Below are 22,169 nucleotides of genomic sequence, written 5' to 3' on the forward strand. Positions count from 1 at the left end.
AGATCGTTTGGTAAGATATCGATTATTTTGGATTTAAATACATTGTATTTGCACTATGCATTTAACGACTACATAGAAGTGTTGAATGACGAATAACGGTGTCTGAACTAGTAAGTTTTTGTGTCTTAATTCGTGTTATATTTAACATGTATATTTTATGTTTAACAACGATTAACAACTAAAGAATATAGACAAATTTTTTTGAATTGCATACTGACTTCTGAAATTACATTTAAACAAAATAACAGTGCATGTTGTTTGAAACATCCAAAAAGTAATGTAACTAATGAATTGATGTTTGTAAACATTAGCGTAACTATGTATTGTGTATATATGTTCGAAATTAAATGTCATACTGTAAGATTGTTTTAAATGAAAGCAGACAGTTTACGTAAAGTAACTCTTTGACATGTCCGTACATGTATTTGGTTTAAATGCAATAATTTAGCGTGCAATATATAGCTATCGGAGTTTTCTTATCTTGTCAGTTTTGTATGAATTGATAACAATATATGAAGAATACATTACCTTTAATTCTTATTTTGCACAAAGTTGGTGCAATGGGTTGTTATCTTGTTATTGTAAGTATAACCTTTTATATTTCATTTACATGCAAATTCAACTTTCCAAACACTTAATGATACATTATGACCATTTAAATACAATGGAAACGAATGCACATACCCACTCCTTTTTACGCAATTTCTTACAACACAATCAAATGTGATTGTAAGTCAACTTCTCACTGTCATCTTTTTATATTCTGTCAATTAAAATATTATCATAATTGTCATTAAAAAGAATTCCAATTTTTTTTAAACCAGCTTGCCTCCTTACATGCATTACTTTGACAAATTAAAGTTCTTTGCAATTCATACGTTATTTCTATGTGAAATAATATCATAAGATCGAAGCTACCCTCTATCTTAAAAATAAAAATAAATAAAAATAAAATATCCATACAAGTGTTTTTATATAACAAATCTATAGATAATAGCGTTAAATTTTTTTTTCGTTTTTTCCCTTGGTATTAGTATGTTAAATACTTTAGTCTGTCTCAAGTTTTTGTTGCCGTCACTTTTTGATTTTTTTCAATTAAAAAATACATACCTGTAAATGAATTGGATAAACGGGGAAAAATCAAAGATATCTTCATTAATACATCATCTGTTTCTAAATGAAAAATTTCACAGGAACGAAAACAAACATCGTATGGAGATTCAAAATGGGAAATGTTTACATTTTTTCTCCATTCGAAAGTACTCGGGTCACCCCACACATTTTTTTAACGTTATTATCCGGGGTAATTAATATTGCTTGCAATTTAAAATCTCATAGACTTTTAATTTTGATTGAGTAGTGAAACCTGAAGGGGGCGTTTTTAATCAAAAAATCTAGACTCATTTATTTTATTTAATGGATGTAGTTTGAGCACATAAGGGTTTATAACTATCGCTTACTATCGAGATATTGAGCAAGCAGAACTTGGGACAGAGTGTAGTGTTATCGTATAATCACGCATCATGATCAGTAGTTTGTTTCGTAAACGATATCCGAAGAGTTTAATTTGTTTCATGTTTAATCGAATCGATTATATTTCCAATAGTGATCCCTTTCTTACCTCTTGTAAAACGGAATTAAATTATTTAAAAAGAGTGTGCAATATCTTGCTTAAAATTGACTTTATCGATTTTAATGTTCATTGTTTTTTAAATAAAACTTTCTGAGTATGGATAATTATCTAGTTATGATATGACCATGTATCTATAAGAAATTCCAATAGAAGAACTAAACACATCTTTTTCATTTAAAAAAAAAAGAAAGTATGTAACTTTCTAAACAATTACTTTTCATATTTATTTTAAATAAAGAACATAATATATCTTTGAAGCTTTCATGCTTTTGGGAAAAATGATTTAATAATTTTTTTGACTTTTTTAAATGAACTTATAACACTAATTTGAACCTTTATCTAAGGACTTTGGAGTTATGATTTGAATATTTTTATAAACGTAAACGCTTATTATCCATTTTAAAATATGGGTTTTTAGAAAACCCTTTTAATACGGTTCGAATTATTTCATTTTGAATAGAAACAAACCTTTTGCATAATAGACTGAACCTGACAACTCACTTTGGATGTCAACAAATTTACATGTACATTTCTAATAACTGTATTATGACAACAACAAATTATGTCTCCCCATGATAGCTACTATTTGCCTCGGTATTGCATTGAGATAATTTTACTGTTTTGGTGGAAAATAATCTTGCTTTTGACCTCATATACAGTAAATGGATTTATCTCATACATGTGGTGTATACTACCTATGTGATGAACATTTGCTTTATCAAAGGGTGATATTTAATCAAATACGTCCGGTCAGAACTATTTACGACTAAGGCCCTCGCTTCAACGCAGAGGTTTTGAAAATGTTTCTTCTGTATTTTATGTCTCTATTTCTTCTACCAATTATTGATTTAACATGGTTTTGTTGAAGATTAAGATTGTAAAAATGAAGTAAAACATATAGGTATGCAGTTAAAAAGCTGCAAATAACGTTAGCCATCTAAAAGTTAATCTATACTTTGGCTGTTTTTCTATACTCCCAAGACTTTTATTTTACATGTACCACCAGTAAGTTTTCTTAATCAACATTTTAAACTTCGAATCAAAGTATTGTTGATCTTGTTTTATAATACATAAACAACTGTTACTCGTTCGAGTCAATTCAAAATAAGGAGCATTCGCAATTTTGTGCATGTAAACAAACTTGGCTATTTAAGTCATAAATATTTCCATTGAAGGTGCTGACTTTAGTTTTCTTTGCGCATATTTTTTGCATTCTAGTAAAATACAGGGTATTTTTACTTTTTATGTTTTTTTAAAATATTATTTATAAAATTGAACACCATAAACAAAACAAGAGGCCAATAGGCCTTAAAAGTCACATAAGTAGCATATAACCGATACACAAACTTATCGAGGACACTCATGTATGCATTTAATTAGGTTTCATTCTGGAGTAAAAATGATTATAAATTTGTAATGACGACCACCTCCCTGCCTGAAATCTTTCAAAGAACTATGAAACCAATCATTTTGGCAAACAAATTTAAAGATCTTGTCTACAAAATCATGAATTCAGTTTTCCTTTCAGGTGTATGGGAGTAAAGAAGATAACTTCTAAACATTATATGCATTAACACCTATTAAGCCATTTGGCCCTGTCGTAGAGTCAAAACCCATATTCCAGGGGACATGAAATTAAAAATTGTAATAGAAGACCTCCTGGTAAACATAATTTTGAAGTCAGTTTTTCATACAGATGTGTAAGAATAGAGAAGAAGATTTGTTAAACATTATATGCATTAACACTCTGTTGCCATATTGCCTCCCCCCAATGTCCTGAACCCCAAACCAAGGGGCCATGGATTTCACAATCTAGGAGAGGAGTTTGTGGATATCCTAATCATGTATTCAGTTTTTTGGCTATATGTGTGGGAGTAATGAAGACGATGATTTTTAAAGTTTTAATACATTTTCACTAAATGGCCATATTAGCCCCATCCTAGAGCCTGAACCCCTGACACGGGGGTCATGATTTTCACGATTTTAATAGAGGGTTTCATGGACATTATAACCAGGCATTTAGTTTTTAACAAATATATATGGGAGTAGAGAAGAGGATTTTCTAAGATTTAATACATTTTAACTATATGGTCATATTGGCAAAAACGAAATCGGCCTCCTCAAGTGATGAAGCTTTAAGAAAAACCATATCTAGAGATAAAAAGTTATTTCAAGATGTATTTCAATGAAACTTTAAACGGATATATTTATCTCTGGAATGACATACTTTATTGTATTACAATAACCGCAAAACAACGATGTTGCATCACCCATTAGCCTAAAAAAATCAATTTGTGTAATTTAAGAGGCTGGTATCAAAAGTTTCATAATAACAATTTTAATCGTATAAGATAAATAAAACATCTATAACTGTGTGATTTTACATTTGCTTTATCAAATTCATTGAAATTGTTATATTCGTCATGCAAGCCTCGAGAATATATATATACCATTTTAAACTGTTGAATAATGCAAATATTAATTCACACAACATAGATATTCCGTATATATATATATATATATATATATATATATATATATATATATATATATATATATATATATATATATATATATATATATATATATATATATATATATATCACAAAAGTATTTTCTCAGTGTCCGGTAAAAATATAATAAAAGAAAAAAAAGCAACACTAACTGCAAAACATAAGCGCTTTCATTGTTAAAAATCTTCAGACGTTTTACAGTCGTTAAAACTATGACGTAATTACTATGACTAATATGTTTTACGGTGCGACCGTTGGGGCGAGCACAGCATGTGATCAAACAATGAATTATAATAAATTAATAAAATAAAATTAACAACGTGAAATTTGAATGCCAAAAAATATAACATGCCTATTTTTCAGTAAATTTTCATTATTCATAGTTTATAAGATTTGTTATAATTTAATCTCAGATACAATGTTGTTAAATAATAAGTTTAGGTTTAAATTTTTTTATGAAATATTGTTCTTTTGCAAGTCGCAGCTGATCACTTTCCTCGCGGACTTTGTAAAATGGAAAAATTTCAAACCGGCCTCTCCCGCACATATCAAAATGTTCACTACACGGAGTGTTACGAACAGAAGGATCCCTTATCTGCTGCTTATGTACCCTCACACGGTCGGCTAGTTTGGTCATAAAAAAATTTAAACCTAAACTTAATCGATAATTGCATTATTTATTCTGCATTGACTTTATTTAGCTTTCATTTCAATAACCTCTTATTTTAAAACAATATCATTTGTACATATTTTATTACGTTTACATGTGTTTGTAAAAAATATTTGACGCCATCTCCAAATATTGTTTACACTGTTCGTGACGTTGTCTACTTTATGACGTCATAATAACGACGTCAACGTTTGTTATTTCTGTTATAATTTGAAATCCACTGAAGAGCCGATCAGGCGAAAGCGCTCTGGATTAAATTTGAAAGAAATGGATTATTGTGTTATCGTCTACTGAAAACATTTTTCTATATCGTTACCTATACCAAGGACTTATTCGTTTATATATATATATATATATATATATATATATATATATATATATATATATATATATATATATATATATATATAATATATATATACATATATATATTCAACTGAATAATAATCTCAGCTTTTGTAGATGGTATTTTCACGTTTAATGTCCTTATAAATACTTTGTGGATGTAAAATGCATATTCGTGATGATATATTTCTTGGCCCTATCTAAACAGTCTGGTTATTGTACAGCATGAATAATAAAACCAAATAGTAATGATTTGAAAAAAGAAAAATTTAAAAACATAAGTTTGCCTAGTACTATTTGCCTTGTATATGATGTGTCAGATTGAATAAACTTGAACGTTTCCTAGATTAGATCATTAATCTTTTTTAAAACCTTCTTACAGACAAAAGAAGATGAGTGGTGGTCCTGCAGGGTCGACATCTTTATGTTTTATACCACAAATATCAACGGAAAATTTTTCCCGTCTGTGTCAACTCATAATGAAAATTTGTAGTGATTTATTACGGGACATTTTAAGTCGTTATATTAAACCTGCTGAGCTCAGGTCAGAGCTAGATAAAAACAAATGCAAACTTGAGAAAATAATGAATCAGCAGCAGAAACAACTAATCTATTCAGTCGCTTGTAAAACATCACTTGCTGCTAAGGACTTAGATATTTCTTTACTTTACATAATTTTACGTAACATTTGCAACATTCCTAGCCATAAGAACGGATGGGGAAAACAACCAATGAAAGGTGACAACAGCATATCAGCCTGTATAGAGCGAATACGATTTCAAAGGAACTTGATATCAGCACATTCAACAAACGGCGACGTAGATGAAGCAAAGTTTCATAACTATTGGGATGAACTGAGCGGCACAGTACTTGAAATTGAGAAACAATTGATTGGTGGAGAATCTTATGAACGGGCAGTGAAAAGTTTACTAACCTGCGATCTCAGCCCTAGTAGAACAGCAACATACCAAGCAGAATTCAAAAGATTACACGGTAAGTATACACCATAGGAACCCATTAACTACAAATATTACATTAGTTTTCGTTGGGATCTAACGTGAACAATGCGTGTTCTAACGTATATGTCAAAATGTGTAGGTTCTTGACCAATGGTCATGTCTTTCTTTTTTTTTCTTTTTTAAATAATAAATGCGTAGTTTTGCGGATTGATCTTAGAGATAAAATTCAAGTCAGACGGTAAATTAACAAATATAGTTGAACCCACACATTTTTAAAACGTATTCAGAATTTATTGTTTCTGATATATCTTTATTAATTCTTTTGAAAAGTAGGCTTGTATATTCATGTGGTAAATTGTTGAACAAACCTTCTAAGGGACCATTTTTGTTGGGTGTTTTTAAAATTTGTATAGATATATTTATTACATATTCTTTGATTTTTTTAAATTAAAAACATTTAATCAATATATTTCTAAACTTTGAATGATATGCTTTCTTTAGAGAGAATGGAAAAGTGGGAAAGGACACCTAGAAGTAAGCGGGGTATGATTTTGATTATGTTATTTGCATTTAACCTTATGATATTTTATTTATGTTAAAATATTCAACATGAGCCATATTTATCAGCATTTACAATTTTGAAGGTTTTAAAGATTTATATTTAATGGCCTTACATTTTTAATAGCGTAAACAAATAAACACAAAATGTAAAATATGATTGCAATTGTCATATTAGATTTGTTACTGACTCATTACAAAAATAAATCTAGTTGATCAGTCTCATAGACGGCGGGGCGAGGTAGTAAGACAGTAACATACAATAGTGTTTAGGTTTTCAGTGGACTAACGAGTGAGATATTTATTCCACAAGAAGCAATGATCTTCAAAAATCAATGCATAAAAGTAGCTTCCATTTCTTTCATTTTTGAACAGTGAATTTCTTCAAAATTTCATTCTCACCTTTCAAATAGTCTTTGAAAATCTTCGTAACACACTTCTTCTTTCGTATCTTTGGTAACTTTTGTCCCTGTTTGATGTTGAACGTTTTTTCTCTTTTCCCCACAGAGATATGAGCAAATCGCGACGCTCTCATTTTTTCTGCTCCAGACACAACAGTGTGACATGAATTCAAAGGGCAACTATTCTAATTTAAAAGTAGTTTCAAAAGAGCAATTACTCCAAATATTTTACAAATTTAAGGAACGCAGTTTTTGTATGGAATTTTATGAAATGTCAAGATGAGTTGGAAAAACGTCGGCCATATTGCCGAATATTTTTCTCTCACCAGACGGACATAGAGATATATCCGGAAGTCAAGTGTCCAGTTAAAACCAATGGAAACGTGACATTTCAGTTCGATGGAAAACAAATACTTCTGTAATTGTGGTTTTTAATGTAATTCTACCATCTTATATATTGGCCAACTACAGCATTCAAAAAGTTATGCACAATCGTAGTAGTATTTTTGACAAGTAAAATCATAAAATAGAACATTTGAGGAAAATTAGTGCATAAATTATAATGTTTCATTTTATTCAGGAAAAAAGAGAAAACACCATTCGTCCTCTAACAGAAATGAAATGGAAGGTAATATAAATAACAAATGAAACTTGCTCAGTATATTGTAAAACCAAAATTTGATACATTTCTATGAAACATTTTAAAAAAAATACAGAACCATTTCTGGACCTCACATGTTTAGCACACCTGAGCTGAAAGCTCAAATGGGCTTTTTTTATCACATATTGTCTGTCGTCCGTCTGTAAACACATTGTGAACATCTTCTCAATAGTCACTTGGCAAATTTTAATTAGAATTGACACAAAGCATCCTTAGGCTAAGAAGATTACCAGTTGTGAAAACTAAATACCACGCTTTTTACAAAGGAAGATAATTAGGAATTATTGATAAATTTAGAGAAATTTTCAAAATTCTTCTTCTCAAAAACCAAAAGGTGAGGAAAACTGAAACCTATGTAGTAACATCCTTAGGTAGTGTAGATTCAAAGTTCTGAAAATAACGACCCCGGTGTGGTGGGGCCGCGAGGTGGGGGGTCAAATTTTAACATAAGAATATATAAAGTAAATCTTTAAAATCTTCTTCTCAAGAACCCTTTGGTCAGGAAAACTAAAACTTGTGCAGTAGCATCCTCAGGTAGTTTAAATTCAGAGTTGTGAAAATCATGATCCTCGGGTGTAAGGTGGGGCCAGGGAGGGGGGGGGGGTGTCAAATTTTTACATAGGAATATAAAGAGTAATTCTTTTAAGAAATCTTCTCAAGAGTCATATAGCCAGGAAAACTGAAACTTGTTTGGAAGCATTCTAAGGTACTATTGTACATACAAAGTTGTGAAGATCATGACTCTCAAGAGTAAGGCGGGGCCACAATAGTGGGGCGGGGGTCAGAATATTAAATTGGAATATAAAGTCTAAAGGTAAATCTTAAAAATTTTATCTTCTTCTCACGAACCACTTGACCAGGAAAGCTGAAACTTGTGTGGAAGCTTCCTTAGATAGTATGGTTTCAAGTTTATTCAAATCATGATCCTCGAGTGTAGGAGGGGGTCACAACGGAGGGGGAAGGGACACTTTTTCATAGGATTATATCAATATCTTTAAATATTTGTAACTCTAGTGAAAGCAACTTCAGATATTGTAGAATTTATTTAATTAAAATATCTAGGGCAGTGCCATATTGGGGATCCAGTTGTACAAAGAAAAACATTTTAATTATTCACAAAATCTGAAATGTTGTTACATATGCTTTTACTAATATGCAGGTATTTTTTTTTTTACATATTCTGATTCTTTAAGATTGTTTAAACTTCGCCCTTTGGACGATTAGTTGGCCATACAAGGGGTTCAGAGTTTGATGTAGGTTTATATCCTGTATATAAACAAGGGTCTTCTTGAGAATTGCAATGCTAAATGTGATTTGACTATAAAATCAACCTGTTAGAAAAGGCCTATAAGAATGTCCGATAGAACCATTTCTTTTTATACAGGGTCTACATGTATTATACCACATTATCCAGATATTTTGTATTATGACTCCATGAAGCTGATTTAACCATGCCTATTGTTGCTCAGTTGAACATGTGGCCCCTGGGTTTCTTGTTTTTCCGATGCCGTTAATATAAGCAATATTCTTATTCACAAAAAAGGTTAGTCCTGCATTCCGTCATATTTCAAGATAAAGTCAACCCCTTTTATTTCCTACAATTATACTTCAACCATTGCTTCCAAAATCTTCAATTACAAACTTTACATGACCTTAATACCGAGCATCTGAAAGACAATCCTCCAATGTGTTCATGTTCTTCTACACCCTACAACTATATTCCTGCCGAACACGTCTTTACTGGTGATGTTAATTTAGTTAACAACGAAGACCTAAGAACATTTATTATGAAAGGACTAATATTGAGGGAGCCTTAATCCTTCCCATGGCGTCGTATTTAATACAAATCATGAATTCTGTTGACGATTACGCCAAGCAATGGGCACAATCTGAAGAAAAAAAACTTTAATATTTTGTCAGAGTGGTTTAAAAGCATTAGATGTATATTAAAATCTCGTAATAAATGACTGAGAGGTCAAATGAAAACCAAATATCCTTCTGTTTTCAATATAGCAGAAGTGAGAAAGGATGTAGTTAGATTGCATGATCAGTATGTACTGGTCCCTACTGATTAGGCAAGTAACAACGTCTTTGTTTGTAAGGCACATTATATTAATTGCATTTTCAAAGAACTAGGTTTCGATTCTACATATGGTAATCCTACTTACACCCATAGCAGCCTTTCCAATTATTTGTTTTCAAATGAATTGTACATTATTTATGCATACTAGTACATGGCATTAATATTTAATTAGTAATACAGTCATATTGAATACTTCTATAATTGTACATGTTCCCATGTAGTTTTGATTATTGTGTAAATTTAAAAGGTAATTCAACAAGTTTATTCCAGGCTGCCTTTGCATAGTTGTAACCAGTGTCTAACCATTTGGATTTAAATGTACATGATCCTCTTTTTTAGTTTATCAATAATCTGTACATGGGATTGCATCTTTGCAGGTTTTAGTAAACAGTAGTATATGATAATAAATAATTGGTCGATATTTCAGTATGATTTGTTAGTTTGGTTCATGCAAGTATATATTTTGTTAATGCAATAACACAATATTTGCATATTCAATAATATGTGTCTTTGTTTCTATTTAAATTCCTCTAAGCTTATAAACTAAGCTTGTAAATTACCAACAAATGTGAGACCTGTATAATTAAAGCTTTTATAAAGAATTGATTTAGCTATTTTGTGATAGTACCATGTATGCTCATTTATACTCTTAGCCAGTATTTTAGAATGATATTTTTTATAGTTTACCAAAAAATCGATTAACTGGTTTCTTTTACAGGAATAGAAAAAAGGCTGAAGTGTTTAGAGGGTAAAATGCTTGATTAATTCAAATGAAAATATAATTGCAATACAAATATATATTAATTCTTTGAATGGAAATGCTTTTAAAATGATTGTCAACATTAATTTTCAATGTTAATATCTTTTTAATTACAGATGAACAAAACAGAAAAAAATCTAAACCAAACGGTAACTATGTTTCATAATGGTATATATATATATATATATATATATATATATATATATATATATATATATATATATATATATATAATAATAATAATAAAAAACTTTAAAACACTGTTTCAAAATATTTCGACCGTGTTACCGGTCTTCACCAGTCAGTGTTTTTGTGTGACGTCATACAACAATATTGCGCCAAAAACATATGACATATAGGTGAGAGTCTATAGAAAGCACATTGATAGCCGTAATTAGTACATAAACAAGTAATATATGAAAAATGTAAAGATAACGGGACATAAAATATAGGAAATATCTATACAAACTAGTAATAATGTAGTCCAAAGACAATAATGTTCCCTATTGTTGATACCAAAAGGCATATATGGAGGGTAATCGTGTTCAAAAATCCAGACATGTAAACTTGTAAATCCGAATATACAATCGTGTTGATGCGTGAGCCTGAGCATGAATATGTGTAATTCTGATCGTGTAACCTATAAAACTCGGGCATAAACACGTGTAAGATTTGACTCAGTTCCTTCGCATGATTCACATTTTGCAACTTTATTGTTTACATTAGTTAAATAAACCTTCAACTTTACACACTTTCAATCCGTAGTTTCTGCGTTTGTAACTTCAGAATCGGCAATAGCACATCTGACATGATACAAATTGACAAATGTAAAGTCTACAAGTTTGTCGAATTTTGACAAGACCTTATATGGAAACAGTGACGTCACTGATAGAAAAAGGCTAGCTGCAGGTAAAGGCATGCCGTAATCGCCGGAATAGGGACGGAATAATTAAAAAAAAATATTAGGTAAGCCTATGATCATATTATTTCTGGATAACAACATTTCATAGAGTATTATTTTTCGGAAAATTAAATTATGAGATTGGTGTACATTTTACCAATAGAATGTATAAAAGATGCGAGTAAAGAATTCGATCGGCTTCAAATATCCTCTTAGAACTGAAAAAATTACATTTAATGACTTTGTTTGAATACACGTGTATAAAGATATATACGCATTTTTATTCATAGGCGTCTGAACCGGGAGTGGGGGGGGCTAGCCAAGTTAGACCTAACCATTAGGAACATAGCAACAGGGAGGATTCAACCCCCCTACTTTTCCCGGCCTCGCAACAAACAAAATTGTTCCTTAAAAGACCTTAATGAGAATGAAATATTAATGGTGATATTGAAAATTAGAGTCATAGTAGGTATACTAGCACCCCCCCCCCCACCACCACCACCACCACGGATTAGGAATTTCATGATTTGGGGGGTTGGGGGGGGGGGGGTTGGGGAGTAAGATTGGAGTTATTGGTATACCCTCCCCCACGGGATTAGAATTTTCATGATTATGGGAATTCTTGTCAATATTTTTCATGATTAGTTTAGCCCTCCCCCCTTTCAATTTGCTTCTGACGCCACTGTTATTAGAGTACATGCAACAAATTGTTGAAGTATAGGCCTCGGCTGAATTAAGAAAATATCTCCAAATGCATCCTTATCGCTACCACAAAGTTGTGACAAGACCCCCCCCCCCCCCCACGCGAAAAATTACACGGGGTCCGTCAGCTGAGTTGCAAAGTTATCGATAAGTTAAACAAACTATTTAAAGACATTGGTTTTGAGATTGTGATTACCCGGTAATATGAGACATAAGAAGCGACACCCTCTTTAAAAAAATGAATAAAAATTCCAAAGATAAGGTTAACTGTCGTGAAATTAAAATGTGTATAAATTATTTTAAGAAATGTTTCTTCGCATTGTCGGCAATATATAGGAAAAAAGCCTATCATGCAGGTAAAAATTGACATTTTTAAAAAATTATTTTATGCAATTATTACGGGATTGAGTATGACGTCCTGAATGTCGGTTCAATACAGACTCACTTTGTGAAGTTGGCTGATAAAAAATTTCTGGAGAGCTAGTATAATACAGCTTTACAGCCACTTGTGAACTACCTGCAGGTCTGTAGCTCCCTGTCTAAAAATACAGATGGACGATCTTTGAGCTACGATGCCTCCCATAGTAAAACTTCGATTTACGGCGCACAAAAAATATGCGCTAGGTTTTTTTTTTATTAGTATTGAAGATTGTGTTATTATTTATCTTGCACTTACACAACAACAAAAAGTATAAATACATGTAAAGTAACATAAATTTTTCCGCGAAAAATTACCAAATCCTTGCAGGTCGTTTATTCTAACTAATTCAGAAAAATAACAAGAGTAAAAATGGGGTACTCTATATGCAATGTTTTTGCCCAAAAATGACTAAGTTCAACAGCTGATAATTTTATAAATTATCAGAAATCAAAATCCTAGCAATTTGCATACTTCTGATATATATGTATAAATGATCTGCAAAAGAACAACTTCCTATCTTGAAAACTGTTCGAGGAGTTATCCGTACAATGAGGGTACCTTTTTGACAGCCACTCGCCCGTCTGCAATGTTTACTATTTCAATAATCGGAAACCCGGTTAAAAATTCACTCTCAAAATTCTTAGAATTCAGAAGCAATGGAGTTACATGGGACCTCACGGCGGTCTTCGAACCCCATGTCGCTCAAAATATATTTACCCCCTTAGGAAATTTCTTGATCCGTCTCATTTCTAGAAAAGAGTACGCATTTACTTATATTCCAGCTTAAATTACATGTCAATTTTTTTTTTAGAGATATAAGATATTAGGCATTTCCTTTTATAATACCATGAGAATTATATTACGGAAATTGGCGCATTCGTCACATCGGCAACGATTTTTTTTTTCTACATGAACCTCTTCCTGTTTGGTCCAGTTTCAATCATACCTCAATTTTTTTCTTCTAAAAATAATACTGGTGTTTTCGATAGAAAAGGTGTCGTTCATTAAAAGTTTAGCTGAATATTATGTTTATTTTTCGTTCATTCCGGTCCGGCGGTTACGGCATGCCTTTTCCCGCAGCAAGGCAGTTGCCATATAAGGTCATGTCAAGATTCGACAAACTTGTAGACTTTACATTTGTCAATTTGTATCATGTCAGATGTGCTATTGCCGATTCTGAAGTTACAAACGCAGAAACTACGGATTGAAAGTGTGTAAAGTTCAAGGTTTAATTAACTAATGTAAACAATAAAGTTGCAAAATGTGAATCATGCGAAGGAACTGAGTCAAATCTTACACGTGTTTATGCCCGAGTTTTATAGGTTACACGATCAGAATTACACATATTCATGCTCAGGCTCACACATCAACACGATTGCATATTCGGATTTACAAGTTTACATGTCTGGATTTTTGAACACGATTACCCTCCATAGGCATATAAGTATTTAATTTTTTCTTCCACAAATTTTCTCTGAATTTTCTGTAAGTTTCATCTTTGTACAATTTGTCGATACCTATTACCGAATAATCCTCAACTGTATGTTCGTCAGTATAAAAATGCATTGCTACAATGTCGTTAGTTTCTCTCCTGATCAGTGACAAATTTAAAACATGTCTTTGATATAATGTCACCCCCGTTTCCCCAACATATACAATTTTATTACACTTTTTTACAAAAACACCCCATAAACAACATTACTTGTGTTGCAATCGATATGATTATAAACTTGATACGTTTTGCCCTTAGAATCTTGAAATTGACCAGAACAAATAATATATTTACACATAACACATTTTTGGGCACCACACGGCTCGCATAAGTGTTGTTGTTGTTTTTTTTTTAAAGAGGTTATTATGTTTCTTATGGACCAATATGTCTTTCAAGTTTTTGTCTCTCCTGAATGCCACTATAGGTGTGTTATGAAACGCAAGTTTTAGGCGGTCGGAATTTTTGAGGTTTTTTTTACGTATCTTTAATATTTGATGAATATTTGGTAGTCCGCTGGAGTAGTTTAACACAAACGGAACACGGTTACACTTATTGTTATTGTTTCTGTAGTTCAATAAATCCGAGCGGTTGAGTGTATCCACCTTCTCCAGCTGATCCTCGACATCCTGTTGGAATATCCACATTTGCGTAAATTAGTTTAAATTTTCTCCCGATGTTTGAAATATCCCTCATCTGTTGAGCCGATTCGGCGCTCACGGATACCCAGTGCAAATGGTATAGCTTTTTTTGTAGATTCATGATGGCTGGATTTTTTATTTAGGTACATGTGTTTGTCAGTTGGTTTACTGTACAGGTCAGTATAAAGAAATCCTTTTTCAATAGAAATATTTACATCTTGGAACTCAATGCTAGATTTAGAAAAGCGTAGATCAAGCTGAATATTTGGATGAAAACCATTTGCCATTTTATGGAAATGTAGGATATCGGCTTCTGTCCCTGACCAGATTCCAAATATGTCATCGATACATCTAACATAAAAAAGAGGTTGTATGTTACACTGCTCCAAAAGAATACGCTCCCAATCCCCCATATATATACATGCATAGTTTCTGCCAAGTTTGGATCCAATAGCAGTTCCTTCTGTTTGAATATATTGTGTGTTGTTAAAACTAAAATTGTTATTTTCTAGGATAGCATCCATCATCTGTAAAATGGTATTTGTAACCATTTCTTTTTCCTGTCGTTGATTTCATACTTTGTTACTACTTCCCGCGCTTCTTGTCTGGGTATACTGGGATACAACGCTTTCACGTCCATACAAAATAATATTGAGGAATTGTAATGATCCTTCCACAGGAAACAGTGTTTTAAAGTTTTTTTTATTATTCATTGAAAACGAGACTTTGGATATATATGTGAATTTTTATTATATATATATATATATATATATATATATATATATATATATATATATATATATATATATATATATATATGTAATAAAAATTCACAGTGTCCGGTAATATATAATAAATTGAAAAAAAATAACAACACTAATCGTAAAACGTAAGCGCTTTCATTTCTTCCTCAGACGTTTCACATAAAACGCTAGTATATTTTATATATATATATATATATATATATATATATATATATATATATATATATATATATATATATATATATATATATATATATATTCCAAAAACCATTTTGAAATTATAATTTATTCTCTCTAGATAACGTACAAAACATAAATACTGAGAAAGACAATAATATTTGCTGTCATAAAGACGACATTTACGACGATGTTGAGGACCACGAAAATAACGAAGACGTGGACGATGATGAAGATGATTACAATATGGATGATAACTATGATTTCTACGAAGAGGATGATGACGACGACAATGAATACGATAATGATATTGAAGACGATGATAATTCTGATGAAAGTGGCGACGGAGAAAGTGAGGACGAAGACAATGAATATGATGATAACGATGAATATGATGATAAAGATGATTATGATGATGATGATAATGAAGGTGATGACTATGATGATGGTGAAGACAATGACAATAGTGATGCGATATATGAAGAAACGAGCGACGAGAGTGATTCTGAAAGCAAAGACGACCTCTTGTTGTCGTCTTATTACACTGATGAAGACAGCAACGACACAGATAATTATTAGGATGATTAAGATATATGTATATTGTGTTAATTTGTCCTAAAATTAAAAGTATACCTCTGCATTTTTGATACATCTTTTTATTACTCAAATAAGAAGAATTAATTTAAGAATTGCTATTTTTTATTCATGGCACATTGTTACGAAGATGCATGTATATTAGGTTTACATGTGATTAAAGTAGATCCTGCGAGAGATTGTCATAACCAATAGACCCCTTCACAATGACAGCGGTACTGCTCTCTTGCAGGGTAAAATTATATACTTTGCCGAAATTTCAGTAGGTAGATAATTAAATGACGTAAATGAAACAATTAACGATACGTCATATTTCACCAAACCATGTCATTTTGCCCTGCAAAAGAGCAGTACCGCAGTTACCGTGAAACGTTTTATATAATACACGTCCCTATACCAGCTTATACAATGAGGCGTTACAACTAGCATTAAATTAAAGATATTCTAAAATGCATTCACTATTACAATGAATGATATCATTATTAGAAATAAAAAAGGAAAAGTAATTAGATGTCAAGGATGGTGTTTACTCAAGGTGTGTGTTCCCCAATTCAAATTGTTACAAAGTAAACCTTGTTCGCAAAGAATATTTGTAAAATGAATTATTTAGGCAATGAATGCCTTTTTTGGATGTTGGTCAAATGACACACCAAGTAGTGCAGACAAATTGAATACCGTGCGTAAGCGTGGAATGATAGTTTGTCTGCACCTTGTGTGTCATAGGACCGGCGACATCCAAAAATAAGTATTCAATGTTAATATTTATGTTTTCAAACTGATGTCTATTTGTATTAAGAATTTTTTATCATTATTAACGCTCTTACTCAGTGATATGAAAAATGGAATATGCTATATCAACACGTTATTTAGTTTGCTTCTTCGACTAAAAATATAGTGCCAGAAACTTTGTGGGGAATTTTTTTTATGAAGAAGTAGATATTTATTAATGGCTGTTTTTCAAAAGTATGCATCATATTTTTTTGAAACTCTTTTACAATTTCACATGGTACAAAAAATTGATATAACGCATAATATTTTGCAAAAGAGTTAAATATGAAAGAGAAAGAAAAAAAGACAGACAGGCAATATCCTCAGGTACATCAAACATAAAACAGCTATGCATATTTTACTTATAGTAATAATTGTAATGGGTATTTGGTTCCTAGGTAGTATACTAGTTAATATATATGCTACCTACAGAAAATCACAAATTGCTTTCCAATCTCTCATATTCTGAATATTTGCAGGTTTTTTTAATAGCATAAATTTTTGAACAAGGAGTCTGATAGCAATTGTGTTCCTTAGACTAAAAAAGGTAATATTTTTGGATATGTTCGAATTTACAGGAAAAATGTATTGTTTTACAATTAGTATCAACAACAATAGTTTATTATTGTTGTTATTTACCGAAAAGTATGCTACTTTTATCAAAATAATAGAAACATTTTATTTTGTTAAAAATAGCTCTTCAATTTTACACCAAGTATCCTTAACTACAGGACATTCTGTAAATATATGTTTTATTGTTTCAATGTTTAATTTACAGAAGTTACAAAGAGGTAATTCTTTAAGCTTGATTTTTATAGAGATAAATATTTGATATTGCATCCACTAGAGTTTAGATTCAAGAGTAATTTTAAATGGAAGTTCAAAAAATGTTTCGCAGACAAATTCATTCATAATCTTTTTCTATCCACTTTTAGAAAGGTAATTTGCTTTTTCTTTTTTCTAATAAGTAAACTGTACATATCTTTAATTCTTTTTAGGTCACCCGAGTAAACTCAGGTGCTCTCCTTTTTTGTCCGTCGTGCGTCGTTCGTCGTTCGTCGTGCGTTAACAATTTTACATTTTAACTTCTTAAAAACTACGAGGCTGATTGTTACCATTTTTGGTGTGGGCATCTCTTAGGTAAGAGAAATTTAAATTGTGAAATTCATGGCTCTACCACCCCAGGCGCCACACGCAAAAAATACAAAAAATAAAATTCAAAAATCTTCTCTACTCCAACACATGTGACGAAAAAACTGGTTGCATGATTATGGTGTTAATGAGGCCCTCTACAAAAATTGTGAAATTCATTGCCCCTGGGTCAGGGGTTCGGGTTCTAGGGTGGGGCCAAAATGCCATATAGTAAAGGTGCATTACATCTTAGAAAATCTTCTTCTCTACTACCATATATATTAATTTAAAACTAAATGCATGATTATGATGTCCATAAAACCCTCTACCAAAATTGGGAAATTCATGACCTCTGTATCAGGGGTTCAGGCTGGGCCAATATTTAAAATGTTTTAAATCGTAAAAGATCTTCTTCTGTACTACCATAAATATTTGTTGAAAACTAAATGCCTGGTTATGATTTCCATAAGGCCTTCTACCAGAACTGTGAAATTCAAGACCCCTGGGTCAGGAGTTTAAGCTCTAATGTTGAGCCAATATGGCCATATAGAAAAAATGTATTAAATCTTAGAAAACCTTCTTTTCTACTCTCATAAGCTTCGAATTATAAGCAAGATCTAGAGCTTTGCTCACAAATTTACGTTTGTACACAGATTTGAGACCATCCTTTTCTTTTTATCACTGCTGAATAGGAAATACCAAGTTAATACACTCGTGTATTCAAACTATGACTCAAACCTAGCAGAATTGTTAGCTCAGTATCTTGCTTATAATTTTATGATTGACGCTGAAATTTTGGTTGATAATTTGAAAAGTCTCGCTAAACAATAAATACTTGTACAAAAAATTCAAAGGATGCTATACTGTGACGTAAATACTTTCTTGGGCCCCCTCTTTAAACGATTAATAATATGAAGTTTACACCAATTTTGTTAGTTTTTCAGACACGGGTAAATAAAAACAACACCGTTAAAACAGTTTCCATGTATAGTTCTGACACATGTTTGTTACGGGGATAGAAGTTTTATTGGTATTCCAAAGACTATATTAGTGCGGAAAATTCACTGGTTTGTGGCCATTTGTTTTCTAATAAAGATTTTAAAAAATGGTGGGCCTTTGTAAAATAGAGTGATATGCATGTTTTTGATTATAACAGCTCCTTAACATGTCACGTGAAAACATTTTTCATTCGAGGGTATTCATTAATTAAGTGGGTAAAGTAATAAAAGTCACGCGAATTTACGCCTTGTAAACAACAGTAGTTAAGAATGGGGAAGACCAATTACATTTTGAATGTATTTAATTTTAGAAATTAAGCACATTGTGATATAATTTTATTCTTCACATCTATAGGTTTCTTTAATAAAATGCAATAATAATAACAAGTTTTAAAAAAACCTTAAATAGTAAGTAGTTCATTAAGAAATTGTACCTATATATTCTCAAATATAAAGTGGGGTTAAGGGGGGGGGGGGGGGCAAAACGGAAAAAAAAGGGGAATCTGAAGTAAGCAGTGTACCCCTACTAAGAGTTTACTTTAATATCATCATGCTTAGCTTTTTCTTTTTTCTTCGGTAGAAATGGCATGCAATACAGGTACAATGTCAAAGATTGAATTTTATGCAAAAATAAGTGTAAAATTCGAATACTTTACAATATTTATTTTTTTGTTATTCTACCGAGAGGCCATATGGTATAATATCTTTTGAACACTCATATAAAGTCATTGTTGCTTAGGTGAGCGATATTGCCCCATAATCCTCTTGTTTCATTGAGTGTGCGCAATAATGTTCAATAAAAGAAATGAAGAAAAAAATGACACGCCGCAAATTAAGAAGTGCCTCCGTAAAAAGAGTGTCGATGACATGGTCATTTCTGTAAAATTACTAATTCAACTTCATATTATAAGTATCATATTTCAGTTTGATAGAATATAAAATGCAGAATAATGTTATTTTTCTCTCAAAAGAACGCTCTTTCCCAAAATATTTAATAGAAAAGGAGAAGTAATACAAACAGTTTTTGAAATGCTCCCTTCTAGATCACTTTTTTCATTGTTATGTTATTCTTTTTATTGATTTGATATATCTTTTGTATTCTATATCTTTCAAAAACATTAATAGAATTTTTAAAAAAATCAATACTGTAAGAGCTTAATTGAATCCGTCGCGCCTAACAAAACATTTAAATCAAATAACATGATAATGCAATAATTCACTGAGACGATATTGTTCTTGTCTTATTATACCAAGCGAAGGGATCTTCTTTCTTTAAATACATTAGGCATGCATCTGCGATGTATTCATGATTTTAAAGTGTTTTCGTTGAGGTGAGTGCGTATTTCAGAGCGTTTTCGAATTTTTTGTCCCATTTCTATATTAAAAAAAACACAGCAACTTTTTTATATACTTTTGATAAAATAGCTGGTATCGGACATGATTCGGTGTTGATATTATTGGTCAGATATTTGAATAAAAACAGGACTGTTCTCTCAAGTAATAATATTTGACTATATTAATTAGTTGAGGATATAGATTACATATTGACTCTTAATACAATCTTTTGTAAATTGTATTGAATTTAAACAATAGATAAAATCTATGAACAGTCGATAACAAGGGATCACATATGCTGACAGAGAAAGACACGGGATTTGCGTATAGAAATAGGTCTTTGAAGTAGTCGTGTAAACAATTTTAATGGCATGCAATCATTTTATATCAACTTGAGATGACATTGATTACTTATAATTTATATTTATTAACTTTTACCTTGACAGACGACTTAGGCAGACTGATTCTACTTCCGTCCGCCATTCCTACACTGACCATTGATACACCTGTTCCGAATATAAAACAAATTTCAAATGTGAAATCAGGAAGACTGTGGGTGATGTCTGATTTTGATGATGGAATAAATCAAGTCGACAATAATGGAAATATGAAAGAAATAGTTTATTCAGAAGGACCGTTCTGCGTTTCAAAAGATGATGCCTTGTTTGTAAGTCAGATCCGTTTTATGAAGATGAGGATGAAGATGACGACAAATATGGCGATCGTATTAAGAAAAAGACTTCACGAATATCTATCACACTGCTTAAAACAGAAAAATTGAAGGGTGTAGTTGGTATTTATAGTTCTTTTGTTAGCGGTCACATCTTGGTATTAATACAAATATCTACTGTAACAGAAAGTCTTTGGCAACGTCACGTCTCTCATAAGATAACAAGGTACGATGAAAATGGACTGAAGATTCAGGACATCTGGATCAACGACAGAATACAAGGATGGAAGTTTTCGTCAATAGCCGCATATGCATATATCACGGAGAACAAGAACGGAGACATCATCATATCTGGTGGTGGATATAAGACAGTAGTGGGGATGGACAGGTCAGGAAAACATCGGTTTTGGTATTCACACCCTGAGAATTTGACTCCCATGGACATCTGTACAGACAAATACGGACACATACTTGTGGCTTTTAAATCTTGTATTCATCTCCTGGATGAAGACGGGGCATTTCAGACAATATTGCTGAAAAATGTGTCATCAAACATAATGTTCACCTGTCTTTGTCTAGACGACAAACAAAATATATATGTAGGGAACAATCGTGGCATCGTGAACGTCTATAAGTATTTGAAAGACGAATAAATATCTTTTGATATCAATTGGACTAAGGAACCGGAGTTTAAACTAAAAGAAGATTTTACTTTTAATCTTATTTTTCTTTACATATGTAAATTTTATCATATACAATGTAGTTATCAGTTCATGCATGGCTCTGTATAAATATGCACGACAATTCCCTATTATGCTTTACTCAAAGTGTTAAGAACATTTCAACATTTGAATAACTTGATTTGCTGTCAAAGTGAAGATTATTGGTTTATAATTTGTAATAAAATTGATACCTACTATTTATATTAATGGTTTTATAGTAGTTAAAGTTGACTACTTATATTAATAGCTTTATATTATAGTAAATAGTATATT

The 22,169-nt window shown here is 31.5% G+C and overlaps 1 protein-coding gene and 1 pseudogene across 1 annotated transcript; both read left to right on the plus strand.

Annotated features, from left to right (window-relative positions):
* The first annotated feature begins 65 nt into the window (after positions 1 to 65).
* Positions 66 to 16,440, plus strand: LOC128169745 (RNA polymerase II subunit 5-mediating protein homolog). Its single transcript, XM_052835833.1, has 7 exons — positions 66 to 110; positions 5,544 to 6,154; positions 6,622 to 6,663; positions 7,660 to 7,707; positions 10,542 to 10,571; positions 10,700 to 10,732; positions 15,800 to 16,440. The coding sequence occupies exons 2-7, from the start codon at positions 5,554 to 5,556 to the stop codon at positions 16,255 to 16,257; spliced, it is 1,212 nt and encodes a 403-aa protein (XP_052691793.1). The 5' UTR covers positions 66 to 110; positions 5,544 to 5,553; the 3' UTR covers positions 16,258 to 16,440.
* A 3,311-nt stretch (positions 16,441 to 19,751) lies between these two features.
* On the plus strand, positions 19,752 to 21,827 carry LOC128169746 (uncharacterized; annotated as a pseudogene).
* Positions 21,828 to 22,169: the final 342 nt, after the last annotated feature.

The sequence above is a fragment of the Crassostrea angulata genome, unplaced genomic scaffold (assembly GCF_025612915.1).
Source record: "Crassostrea angulata isolate pt1a10 unplaced genomic scaffold, ASM2561291v2 HiC_scaffold_204, whole genome shotgun sequence".
NCBI lineage: Eukaryota > Metazoa > Mollusca > Bivalvia > Ostreida > Ostreidae > Magallana > Magallana angulata.